The sequence below is a fragment of the Camellia sinensis genome, chromosome 8 (assembly GCF_055761805.1).
Source record: "Camellia sinensis isolate YWXY chromosome 8, ASM5576180v1, whole genome shotgun sequence".
Lineage (NCBI taxonomy): Eukaryota > Viridiplantae > Streptophyta > Magnoliopsida > Ericales > Theaceae > Camellia > Camellia sinensis.
The window spans coordinates 55,401,638-55,416,131 of record NC_138968.1 but is presented as its reverse complement, the minus strand read 5'-3'; the positions used below and the strand labels follow the sequence as shown (position 1 = coordinate 55,416,131).

Below are 14,494 nucleotides of genomic sequence, written 5' to 3'. Positions count from 1 at the left end.
GTATAAATTATTCTTATCTATGGTGTTGTTTTCGACTTACATTTGACATGTCAATGTCCAAAAGGATATATTATTTTTTATCTTCTTAATACTTTGGGTGTGTTTGGTAACGTTTACGTTTTCAGTTTATATTTACAAAAATTTTATAAACTGGTTTTTGTTTATTTTTAGAAAAACATAAACTACAAACGCGTTTGGTAATTGACAAAATGTTTAAAAAAATTTAAAAATATAAAAAAGAGTGAGAAATAGCAAATGGTGGTAAGTGACGGCGGAAGACGGTGGTGGAAAATGGTGACGGTGGGTGGTGGGTAGCTGGTGGTGGCAGGTGGGTGGCAGATGACGGGTGGTGGTGGTGGGTGGGTAGGTGGGTGACGGTGGTGGGTGGTAGCGAGTGGGTGGTGGTGGCGGGTGGTGGGTGGGTGGGTAACGGTAGCGAGTGGTGGCGGTGGGTGGTGGGTGGTGGTGGCAAGTGGCGGGTGGTGGTTGGTGGCGGCGAGTGGTGGTGGTGGTGGTGGTGGTGGTGGTGGTGGTGGGTGGGTGGGTGGGTGACGATGGCAGGTGGTAGGTGGTAGCGAGTGGCTGGTGATGGTAGTGGTGGTGGCTGGTGTTGGCAGATGGGTGGTGAGTGGTGGTGGCAAGTAGGTGGCGGGTGGTGGTGGTGGCGGGCGGTGGGTGGTGGCGGGTGGATGGCAGGAGGTGGTGGTGGTGAGGGGTGGATGGTGGTGGCAAGTGGGTGGTGGGTGGGTAGTGGATGGTGGTAGCGGGCGGTGGCAGGTGGGTGGTGAGTGATGGTGGCAGGTGGTGGCGGGGGGTGGGTGGTGGGTGGTGGTGGCAGAAGACGGTGGTGGAAAATGGTGGCGGATGATTGCTAGTGTTGGGTGGTAAAAAAAAAAACTAAAAATTCAAAATGGGAACACATTTTTTGTGTTTTCATTTTTTAGCTAAATTTATAAACTGAGACCACTGATTTATAAATTAAAAATTTTACCAAATAAGTTTTTATTTAAATTTTTAAAATTTTTATAAATATAAATAAAAAACAAAAACGTAAGTGTTACCAAACGCCACCTTTGTTTATAAATTTTTTTTTTTTCTTCTAAGTACTTTATCTATGAAACCCCACCTTTTGAAAAGTGATTACTAGGTGAAATGGATTGATAGCACTATTTATAGCATCCCTCCTCATGCAGGGTCTACAAAATAAGGCAGCAAGGTAATAAAAATGGTTTAGACCTTTAAAATTGGAACTTTAAGGTATTGTTTGGTAATACTTACGGTTTTAGTTTTTTATTTGTATTTATAAAAATTTTAAAAATTTAAATAAAAACTTGTTTGGTAAAATTTTTAATTTATAAATCAGTGGTCTCAGTTTATAAATTTTGGCCAAAAAATGAAAACACAAAAAATGTGTTTCTATTTTGACTTTTGAGTTTTTTTTTTTACCACCCAACACTAGCCACCACCCGTCACCATTTTCTACCACCGTCTTCCGCCACCACCACCTGCCACCACCACTCACCACCCACCTGCCACCACTACCACCACCCACCACCTACCTGCCACCACTACCACCACCCACCACCCACCTGCCACCCACGCCGCCACCACCCACTCCTTGCCACCACCCACCACCTGCTACTACCATCCACCTCCTGCCACCACCACCCGCCACCTACTTGCTACCACCTGCCACCACCCACTTGCCACCACCTGCCACCACCTGCCACCCACCCGCCGCCACCTGCCACCACCACCACCACCACCACTATCACCCACCCGCCACCCACCTACCACCACCTACTCGCTAGCACCTACCACCAGCTATTGTCACCCACCCACCCACCACTACCACCCGCCACTTACCCACCACCACCCGTCATCCGCTACCCACCTGCCACCGCCACCCCCCACCTGCTGCCACCACCATCAACACTCGCTACCACCAGTCACTGTCACCCACGCACCCACCCACCATCACCACTCACCACCCATCTGCCACCCGCCATCTGCCACTACCACCCGCCACCACAACCACCACCCACCACCCGCTACCGTCACCCACCCACCCACTACCACCACCCGCCGCCTACCCGCCACCACCACCCGCCATCCGCCACCCACCACCCGTCACCACCACCACCACTACCCACTCGCTACCGTCACCCACCTACTTGCCGCCACCACCCACCCGCCACCACCCACCACCACCAACTACCCACCACCCACCGTCACCACTTTCCATCACGGTCTTCTGCCGCCACTTGTCATTTTTCACTCTTTTTGATATTTTTAAATTTTTTAAAATAATTTGTCAATTACCAAACGCGTTTGTAATTTATATTTTTCTAAAAATAAACAAAAAATAAACAAAAATCAGTTTATAAAATTTTTGTAAATATAAACTGAAAATGTAAACGTTACCAAACACACCCTAAATGAGCATTAATTTATTTATTTTTTACTTTTTGTTTTGTCTTTTACTTATTCTTTAATTTAAAAAAAAAAAAAAAATAAGATGCGACCTCAATAGAGCAGCTCTACTAGTGTTCTGTAGCATTGCTGGCAAGGTAATTATATAAGTCTCAGGCCAAATTGGGGGTGGAGGGTACTCAGAGCTTGTAAATCAAAGGAAAAAGTTGACGTTTGACATTAATAATAAATTATACAAACTTGCACTGTGGAATTATCTTTAGAATTGAAATAATCAATATGATGAATTCTATGATTTGTGGGTATGATAGTCTGATATTATGCCTCCCAGCATACAAGTGTTATTCTCAATCATCTCATACTGTTCTAATGAATCACTCATGTTGCTCACACGTTAAAAATTAGAAAATTATAAATCAGAAAATGAATAGAGACAAGAATCATTAGTTTGACAATTGAGTTAATTAAAATTGAACTGTAATTTCATAATTAGTCATACTTGAGTAAAAATATAGGTATTAAGGCTTCGTTTGGAAGCAGATTATTTTAATAATTTCTTGATTTTTTAGTTAAAATATAAATTAAAAAAAAAAGTTTGTTTGGGATAAATTTTTTAACATTTTATGAAAAAATGTGAAAATAAATAATATAAAAATGGATAAATTGACAACGCTTGTCATAACCCGTGACAGTATGATGGCATGACACTGTGCAGACTGGCAGCCATCATGTCATGTTTGTAACTTGTGTTCAATATTAATTTTTCTTTTTCTTTTTTTTTTAAAAAAAATTGACTTGGATTTGAAAATTTATAAAAACATGTTTGATTACAAATTTTTTCAAAAAAAATTTAGAATTATTTCTCTCTATTATACATCAATCAATCACTTTTTCTCTTTTCTCCATTTCTCAATCATTTTTTCTCTCATACATATCTACTCAATTATAACAAAATATCAATCATCCCAAACTCCTAAATTTCAAACTATTTTTAAAATATACAACCAAACAAATTAAAAAAAATTCTAAACTCTCCCTAATTTTTTATTTTTTTTCAAATATATCTCAAAACACAAACTAAATACACCCAATACTCTTAATAAATTTTTTCTACGTAATCACAGTGAACAATTTTTGATAGCTGCCTAGTACATGAAAAGGTGTGAAACGGAAAACCAATTTTCAAAGATGCTGCGTAGTACATTAGTTACTGTGCATAGATTTGTTGGTTACTGTGCATAGATGTGTAAGATAAAAATTATAATTTTTTTAATTTTTTTAATGACTTTTTAACTTTTAAACTAAAAAAGACATTTGTCAAATGAGACCTTAGATATATTCATTTAAGAGAGATTTATTTATAAATCCCATTTAGAATAAGTTCACAAAGTATTCTTGTGTTCCATTTAGTCATATACATTTGAACTTATATTCTAATATGTCTTTTTTCCCATATTTGAAGTATTATGTGACTATTTTACCCTTATTAATTTTTATTATAATATATATTTAGGAGAGATAAAATTATTATTAAATATATTTCATTTATGATATATATAAAATATTGTACATAAATATAAAAGATTATTATTCTTAATATTTTCTTTACCTTAATGTGAGGAATTCACTTGATCAAAAATCTTCCTTCACCATTATTTTACAATAAGGTCCTACCATGGAAGAACATTTGAAAAAGAAGGTTAGTTGTACATGTAGACCAATGATAGAGATGATAATGGACTCGCAACAGAGATGATAGTAAACTGATGATGCATAATCATTTTTTTGCCATTGTTATACATAACCGTAGTCTCTTCGTCGGTTTGTGTAGTTACCGATGTAAACATAAATTTCAGAACATGAAACTTCATGTTTCCGATCATCTACCATGTATATCATCAAGAAAACAAGACTAAAACTTATCTGAATCCATCGATGAACGGTTAAACGGAAGCGTCTGATTGTCAATAAAACCTTTGATATTGATTATGTTATTGCCTTCTAATCATTTCCCCTTTGGTACCTTATGTTTCTCCTTGAGAGGATTTAGGAAAAATGGCAGTGTTCTTTTTCACCTTGGGAAGGAATAGGGACCATAACCTTTTAAAGGTTGTAATTGGTTTTCAAAACTAAAAGATTGTGAAAGTTCAAAAGAATGAAAACCAACTTTAACCATTATTGGTTTTAATTACTATTTATTGGTTTTCAAAACTGAAAAGTTGTGGAAGTTCAAAAGGAATGAAAACTAACTTTAACCAATATGTTTTAATTTCTATTTCTGCCCCTTATAGAAATAGAAATTATACAACTAGTATCTACACATTAAGTCCATAACACATATACCCTTAAGCCTATTAACTAAATTGAATCACTTAAATTGTAGTCTTCTTATAAATGATAACACCACATTTAATTATGTGGTCTTATTGAGACATTATCTAACAATCTCCCACTGGACCACATATGTATCCTGAAAAATGTGCTTAACTTTAGTGAGCTCAGAAATTTGTTATCATAACTTGAGGGTATCCAAACAATCTTGTCCATTAACTATATTAATATAGGATCAAAGCGGTCTTCGTTACATCAATCGTAACTCGACCCACCAATGGTCACGTATACTAATACAGCTAAATGACATAGATCAATCATGGATGCGTAGCATGGAAATTACATGTGATGTGATCCATACATGCCTATTTCCAACTGGTCCTACTTAACTTTATTGAGATCAATACTTCACAATACGTAACAGAGCGTAATAAACTGAATATTTCATTTCTGCAGAAATTAATCTAATTACATAGATAAAACTCAAGGCTGACATAAAGCAGTAATATAAATACAAACTCCCACTAAACCAGAATGTTCTCAAATAGAACAACACCCATCTGAGCAGTGTGCTCATGAAAGACCTTGGGTGGTAGTCCCTTCGTAAGTGGATCCGCTATCATGGAGTTTGTCCCAATGTGCTCTATAGAAATCTGTCCACTCTGCAATAGACTTATATTCTTCATTCATGGCTTTTATCCACTTATAAGAGTTGGAACTTTCCATGGCTTGACGAAAGTTGATTGGATCATCTTTCGACATTCCATTTTCTACCTCATATTTCTGGAGATATACAATATAATCATCTGAAAATGCAAATCTCCTTTCTCTGGTGGATCGCCTTAATGGCACAGATTCTTGAGGTTGAGGTTGTAGAGTTTGTTCCTCAGGAACAATTACCTCATCTTGAATGGGGGTTTGAACTATATTATCTTGAACAACATTGTCTGGTTGAGGATCCGAAATTACTTCTCGAGCAATGACAGGTATAGGAACCTGTGATTGGTCAAAAGTAGTAGTAGGAAGTGGGATTACTCCTGCTTCCTCCTCAATAACAATGTCTCTAACTGGATTTCTCCCCCCAAACTCAACATCCTCAAAAAATGTTGCAATTCCCGTCTCAAATATTGACCTATTTGTGGGATCATAAAACTTGTAACTCCGTGATCGTTCGACACATTAAGTTACCAAACAGATAATCTCTAAATAAATTAATTTAATGACAACATCTCAAGATACCTAGTACAACATTAATACCAAGCCTTTGGGTAGTGATATTAACTGTAAGTGGTATTCTTGTTGTAATGATCAAACATTGACAATAAGTTATATCAAATAACAAATCTATCTTTTGATGAATTTATTATTCACATTAGGTTTCCTTGACAATTGGCACATGTTTATCACCACAAAATGTGTGTGTAATTCTGCCAAGTCTTAATCATGTCTTTGGACCGATAAATACCCGCATGAGATACACAGACATGAACTTCAAAACATTCCATATAAAACAATCTAGACAAGAGAGATCACTTTTGTGACATCTTGTTTGAATTGACTTATATTGAGAATGTTAGAAAATTAAATTTCTGTAGACGTTATATGAAATTACATTAAATTTAAAGATTTATAAATTTGTGACCCCGTATATGTTATATAATCTGCAGCAATTCCAATTATATATATACATATATAAATAGAATTGACGGGTCCAAAAACAAATAGTTTTTTTTTTTTTATGATGTTCAAAATTAAACCGATCAAATCGCAAGATATATCTATATATATATAAATACATGATGTTCATCCATTTGAGAAATGAACCGCCCATCCGAATTATGTTCCATTTCCAGAAAACAAAACAGAATTTGCAGCAGAGGAAAAAACAGAAAAACAAAAAACAGAATCTGATTTCAGGAAACTAAATAGGATGAATAAAAGCATATCTATTCTGATAATACACATGATATAACCGCTCTGATACCACTTGTAAACATAAATTTCAGAACATGAAACTTCATATTTCGGATCATCTACCATGTATATCATCAAGAAAACAAGACTAAAACTTACCCGAATCCATCGATGAACGGTTAAACGGAAGCGTCTGATTGTCAATAAAACCTTTGATATTGACTATGTTATTGCCTTCTAATCCTTTCCCCTTTGGTGCCTTATGTTTCTCCTTGAGAGGATTTAGGAAAAATGGTAGTGTTCTTTTTCACCTTGGGAAGGAATAGGGACCATAACCTTTTAAAGGTTGTAATTGGTTTTCAAAACTGAAAGGTTGTGGAAGTTCAAAAGAATGAAAACCAACTTTAACCAATATGTTTTAATTTCTATTTTTGCCCCTTATAGAAATAGAAATTATACAACTAGTATCTACAATTAGGTCTATAGCACATATACCCTTAAGCCTATTAACTAAATTAAATCACTTAAATTGTAGGCTTCTTATAAATGATAACACCACATTTAATTATGTGGTCCCATTGAGACATTATCTAACAACCGATATTGTGTAATTTATTAGCCGGTACTATGCCAGAGTTGATTATATATATATTTTTTAAAAAATGTGCATCAACGTATATGAACTATTTGATGATTTTTTATATATTGTTTAATGATTTGTTGTGTATTTGTTTGTTACTATAATTGTTGGTTGAACAATCATTTTTATTGCCATTGAACAATCAAAATCGTCGATTTTCATTTTTTTTTTATTTTTTAAATTTTGTTTCGTGTTTTCACATTATAGTGTAAATGTTCACATTGGTATGAGTTTTGTTTTTTTTAAGGCTACGTGTATATTAATTGTAAATTATGAACATTCACATTACATTTTGGTATGAATTTTATTTTTTAGAAGATTAGTTGTATGTTTATTATTTTTGTTACTATGTTTATTGGTTGAACAGTCATTTTTGTTATCATTGAACAATCGAAATAGTTGATTTCTACGTTTTTCACTTTTGTTTTATATTTTCACATTGCAGTGTGATTGTTCACAGTGGTATGAGTTTAGTTTTTTTAATGTTAGTTGTATGTTAATTGTAAATTATGAATATGTACATTATATTTTGATATGAGTTTTATTCTTGTAAAAGTTAGTTGTATGTTTGTTGTTTATTGCGAACATTCATATTGTACTTTGATGTGTTATGTTTTTTCGAAGATTAGTTGTATATATATTAGTAGTCATCCTAACACAAACAATAATATATTATTTTGGTCACAAACATAGTGTGTATATAGATATATGAATGTTCACATTAATTTTATAATACAAATAGGTAGTTGCACCCAATGTTAATGTTCACACACTCATAACATTGAGTGTGCGTATGGTTTCATGAGGAGATGTTATTTATTAGCATGCATTTTTAATGTGAAAGTTCATATCAACATTTAGGAGATTTTCAGAAGGTAGATTTAGGATTTTGAGAATGTGAGATTTTTTTGTAGAATAATGGAGAGATATTTTTCCTAGAATGAGGGAGAGATTTTCTCCCTGGAATGAGAAGATTTTCTCTAGAATGAGGAGGGATTTTTTTTTTCATGGAATAAGACACAGATTTTATTCATGGAATAGGAATTGTTGTTATTTTTTATTATGTATTAATTTCAAAATAGAAACAAGAACAGAAAGTTAAAAGGATGATTTGGCTATATTACATAAAATAAGACCTAATGGAATAGTAAAAAAGAATATTGATTAGATGAAACATAAGTTTTAAGAATGAGATTTACTAAAAAAACTTCCTTGATTTAAATTATTTTTATATTTTAAAGTGCATATCTATTTACATAAATATGTTTATCGAATATAATTATTTGTACATATATATTTTTTGATTGTTTTTCAAAAAATAAAAATAAAAATAATTGTACTTATTGTTTTAAAGAAAATGAAATAATTATAATATATAATATATTTATACTAAATACTAACAAAGAGATGTTGATGTAGTGGTTTGCATGTGGGTTGGACCTGGAGGGGGGCTAAATTATAAGAAAATGAGTTTCCAAAAAGTAATAATTTTAAATAAATTTTTTCTTACATTTTTCAATATTTTTGTAATTTTTTATTTGAAATATATTTTCTCTCCTTTTGAGTTAAAAAATAATTAACAATTAAATTATAAATTTAAGTGTTCTTATTCGTTTAACTTGACAATACAATTTTTTTTCCCCCTCTAACATAGTCAAGTGTAGTTACAATTTTATTAATTTTAAATTTTATCACTGTCATTGTATTTGAAAAGAAATTTGGCAGTTGTATTTTTTTAAACTAGGGTAAATTTTTTATTTTATTTTATTTTATTTATTTTAAGTGTAGTTGATTTTGGGACTTGTTCTTAAATCAAAGTCTTGGGAGGCTATAAATGCACCCTAAGAATTAGGTTGGAGACTCCATTACTTTGAGCACCTCAATAATAAATTTGAAATTTTATTTATTTGTTTGGACATTCCAAATAATACCTATCTTAATCCTAAAATCCCTAAAATCAAATACAAATCTACTTTGTACACCCTATTACCCATAAAAAGAGGAACAAAATTAGAAGAGAATTTCAAACGAAGAGAGTTTATTTGAGACGAAGAGGGATTTTAAGCGACGAAGGTCTCTTTCCACTCTACATCCATCAGCGGTCTCCTTCCACTTCATATCAGATAAAGATCTCTTCCCACTCTACATCCGCCGACAACTATTGATTTTCGGATACTCAATACTGAACATAAAACAATCGGTTCTAGTTGTTTCATATGGATACTCAGTGCCGAACAAAATATATTTGTTCGGATACTTAATTCCAAACATTTGAAGTTTGTTCGAATACTCAGCGTCAAACACAAGAAAATCGGTTCTAGTTTTTTTATATGGATATTCGTGCCAAACAAAATATATTTGTTCAGATACTTAATTCAAAACATATGAAGTTTATTCATATATTCAATGCCGAACACAATAAAATTGGTTCCAGTTGTTTTATATGGATACTCAATGCCGGAGAAAATATATTTGTCCGGATACTTAATTCTAAATATATGGAGTTTGTTCAGATACTCAATTCCAAATGAATTCGGAAAACTAAACTACAAAAAACGATGTACAACAATTAAAAACTACTCTCTCTATAGAAAATTGTTTGAAAATCTTCTTTATTGTCAATTGTTGATTTCAATATGAAATAGAATGCTTAAAGCAAATAGAGTTGGGTTAGGGTTGGGTATGAAGATGCAAGGTGATGAAAGTAGGAAGAAAAGAGAGAAAATGAATATTGATGTTGATGATTAATGGAGTGTCCAAAACACTTTTATTTATATATATATATATATATATATATATATGTATGTATGTATATTTTTTCTAATATCAAGTCTTTTTTGATCATTTTAAATAGGAGTTAATAGTAATAAAAATATAATTAAATTGGTGTGCCCAACCTAATTTTTGGGTTGCAAATAGAAACTCCCCAAGGTCTTTGGATCTTTGATCTAAAAGGGAAACTTTCAATGTTGAATGATAATTTCACTAGCAATGCATTCAAAACATTACATATAGCTAAAATTTATAATTATTTTAAATTACACATAATTACATATATCAAATTTATAATTATTTTATATATATCAAATTTAGATATCGTTTGTCAACCTTCAATTTTAATTAAAAAGTTAAAAAATCACTATAAATTCTCACATTACTTTCTCTACTTTTTTGTATATCAATTCGTAAAAAATTAAAAAATTACTAAAATAATCTATTTCCAAACGAGGCCTTATAATTATTTTAAATTATTGTATTGGAGGATCACAATCCTAACATTACATATATATAGCTAAAAGGAGCCAATTAGGTAAAGGAAAATGATATATAGGTTTACGTTTTAGATTTATTTTCTAAATCCAGTGATATGTCAAGAAGATAATTGATTTAATTATCAATTAATCATTTTCTTAACACTGAATCTAAATCTAAAAAGTGAATCTAATTTTTATAACTAATTATAATGTTGGTACGTAAAAGTTAAAAGGGGTGGAGATGCCATAGTAAGCATCTTCTTTTTGGCTGCTTCAAAGCAAGATTATCAAGAAAGTACATTTCAATAGGCCAAAGAAAAAAAGGAGAGTATATTTCAAGAATGAAAAATACACTCATACGATATAAACAAGCCGGCCCAGCGGATTCTCCATATTAGTCTTTAAAAGAGAGAGCAAATACAATTCAATCCGACCACAGAAAAATGGAAGATGAATATAATTTGTTCACTTTAGCCATATTTTCCATCTTCTTGATTTTAGTTTTCAAGTTAATATTTTCTAAACATGCAAATAAAAGAAATCTCCCTCCGAGTCCCCCAGGCCTTCCGATCATAGGCCACCTCCATCTCTTGAAAGAACCAGTTCACCGAACCTTGCATCAACTTTCTATCAAATATGGCCATGTTTTGTTTCTCCGGTTCGGGACTCGCAAAGTCGTGGTAGTCTCTTCACCCACGGCTGTTGAAGAATGTTTCACCAAAAATGACATCATATTCGCTAACCGTCCCAACTTGCTTGCCGGAAAAATCCTCAATTACAACAACACCACCATGGGGTTTGCCTCCTATGGCGAGTACTGGCGCAACCTCCGCCGCCTCACGTCTCTTGAGATCTTCTCTGCTAGTCGCCTTGCCATGTACACAACCATCAGGGAAGAGGAGGTTAGGCTACGACTAAAGCAACTACACATAAACTCGGGTGGCGAGTTTGTTGCGGTGGAGCTGAGGTCCGAGTTGGTAGAGCTGTCTTTCAATATCATGACGAGGATGATAGCTGGGAAGAGGTACTTTGGAGAAGACAAGGTGAATGAAGAAGCGAAGCAGTTTCGGGATATTATGAGTGAGGTGGTGAAGCTTCATGGGAATTCGAATTTAGGAGATTACTTGCCAGTGTTCCAGTGGGTGGACTTTCAAGGGGTGGCGAAGAAGATGATGACGTTGAGGAAGAAGATGGACAACTTCTATCAATTCCTTCTTGATGAGCAACGTAAAAAGAGGACCAAGTCTGCTGCTCTATCACTTGATGATGGAAGCCACAACGAGAGGAAGAAGACAATGATTGATATTATGTTATCGCTGCAAGATACTGAACCGGCATTCTACTCTGATCAAACTCTTAAAGGTCTTATACTGGTACGTATCGATGCCTTTCCAATTATCATTCCGGATATAGCAATGCAATGGAGTTTACATTCAAAAATGTATGTGACCCACTCACTTAGGTCTTGGAGTAAGAAAATGAGATAAGAAATAAGATTATATGTAACATCTTTTTTTTCTAGATATGAAAAATTCTAAAATAAAAATGCAGTATTGAGTGATTTTGCAAATTCTATACAAATCGCTAACGATTGCGGGCCTATCTGGCTTCTTATCTTTGGTACCAGTGGTTATAGTAGTGGTAATTTTAGTGTGGTGCTGGTGGCAAGGTTCTAAATTACCGCATCGGGTAACGTAAGGGTATCGATCGCGGAGTATCGGTATCAGTAGTATCGATCGATATGTATCGGGAATCAGGTGACGCGGCGGTGAAATTTTAAAAATTATTTTTTAGGCTTTTTAGCTTTTTCTTTCCCGTACTGGTCCGAATCGGTGAGTATCGGCTCGTCGCGGCTTGTGTAACGATTACAGGCTGATACGTACCGGGACTCGGCTGATACTCCTGCGATTTTCAATCTTAGCAGTATACCGGCCTATATCCGTCATGGCACTCCATTTTCCGATACGTATTGGCTGATACGTAGTGTATCGGCCGATATTTAGAACCATGGCTGGTGGTGGTAACATTGGTGGTGACAACAATGGTGGTGGCATTGATAAGATTCAAAAAAACGTTTCCCATTGACAGGAAAAAAAAAAAAAAAAAAAAAAAAAAAAAAAATTCCTTCTCTAATGAACTTTTTTTCCATTGAAAAAATAAAAACTATAAAACAAATTGAGCACGATACGTTGTTGTTGGAAATAATCAGTGTTGTATCATATTTAGCTTATCACTAGCTTTACTTATCATGAGTTTATTGCCTAAAAATAGTGAATTGTTAACTTCTCAGCAATAAGATACAAAATACTGTTAGAGGATTGCAGAGATGCAGAGGTGCATTTATATTTGATAATGCGAATTTATGTTTATATTATAAAAATGTTTTGACATGTGCATGCAGACATTGGTAGTTGCTGGTAGTGAGACTTCTTCGACAACTATGGAATGGGCAATGTCACTTCTCCTCAACCATCCAGAGGCAATGCAAAAGGCTTTGGCTGAAATTGATGCTCATGTTGGGCAAGGCCGCTTGTTGGATGAGCAAGACCTCCCAAAATTGAGTTACCTACAGAACATTATTAACGAGACACTTAGATTATTTCCGCCTGCACCACTTCTTGTGCCACATGAGTCTTCAGAAGATTGCACCCTTTGTGGATTTGAGGTTCCCCGAGGGACAATGTTGTTGGTCAATCTGTGGACAATTCACAGGGACCCCGAGCAGTGGACCAACTCAACAAAGTTCATGCCAGAAAGATTTGAAACAGGAGAAAGTGAAGGATATAAATTAATTCCATTCGGTGCTGGAAGGCGGGCTTGTCCTGGGACTACTTTGGGAAAGAGGGTTATGGCGCTAGCGCTAGGAAGCTTGATTCAGACCTTTGAGTGGAAGAGGATTGGCAAAGAGGAGATTGGCTTGACAGAGGGGACAGGTCTCACCATGCCCAAAGCCAAGCCTTTACAAGCTTTGTGCAAACCCCGCCAAGGCACCGCCAACCTCCTCTCTAAAGTGTGAAGCATTTATCCACTTTTGTTTTTTTGGTGTGTGGTGTGTGTTTTAATTTAACATGTAAGCCAAGCATTCTTGCAGGCAGACCTTTTTAAGTTAAATTTGGTGTTTAAATTTGTAGTGAGACACTGTCTTCATTTTTTCGTAAACCAAAGTGGCTACCTTGAAATCAGACTGTCCTCTTTGAGGTTTGAGGCTTCAAGTTCATCAGACGTTCAAAAAATGCCAGTGATCCTCTGCATTCTGAGACCATGACTTCAAGCAGGGTCAGGTTTATGCTTCCTTACTACGCAAAATAACTAGCCACTACTGCATTACTAACAAATCCATCTTCTCTTATTAAAATTGTATCATTACATTACCAAAAGGGTGGCTTGGTGGTGTGGGTTCAAGTCACTGTCTCTAGAAATGGGGTTAACCTTTTCCCCTCCCCAAACCTCGGTTTAATAGAGAGCCTCATTCTTTTTCTTTTTTTTAATCAGCAAAAATGAAACTTTATTGATGATAGAACACATACAATAAATATGGTAATACATCAATAAAGGGGAGGTAAGAGCAAAGAGCATCACAGTGACGTTCCAAATCCCAACTAGGTTGGCACCGAGAAGATCACACAATCATATGCTAGCTCAAACCAAGGAAATTGGTGAGAAACCAACAAAGGAGAGGGGAAAGTAGAAAAAAAGAAATCAAAGAAACATACACCAATCAAGGCCCAAACAAAACTAAAGAACCAAACTGCTGCCTGAAACCGAACTGGAGGCAAAATCAACTAATTGCAAAAACCACAGCTCAGAACAAATAGCAGTAGCAGATCAAAAGCCCAATCCTCTGCCTCTCTCAAAACCAGATGGCAGCTCTCAGATGCATTTCTTTATCTGATCCAGGTTGTTGATGAAGTCATTAACAGAG

At 34.8% G+C, this 14,494-nt stretch overlaps 1 protein-coding gene across 1 annotated transcript; it reads left to right on the top strand.

The window, feature by feature from the left end:
* The first annotated feature begins 10,935 nt into the window (after positions 1-10,935).
* LOC114290298 (cytochrome P450 81Q32) lies at positions 10,936-14,271 on the top strand. The gene is made up of 2 exons (XM_028234173.2): positions 10,936-11,945; positions 12,974-14,271. Exons 1-2 carry the CDS (start codon positions 11,016-11,018, stop codon positions 13,586-13,588), a joined length of 1,545 nt encoding a protein of 514 aa, XP_028089974.2. The 5' UTR covers positions 10,936-11,015; the 3' UTR covers positions 13,589-14,271.
* Positions 14,272-14,494: the final 223 nt, after the last annotated feature.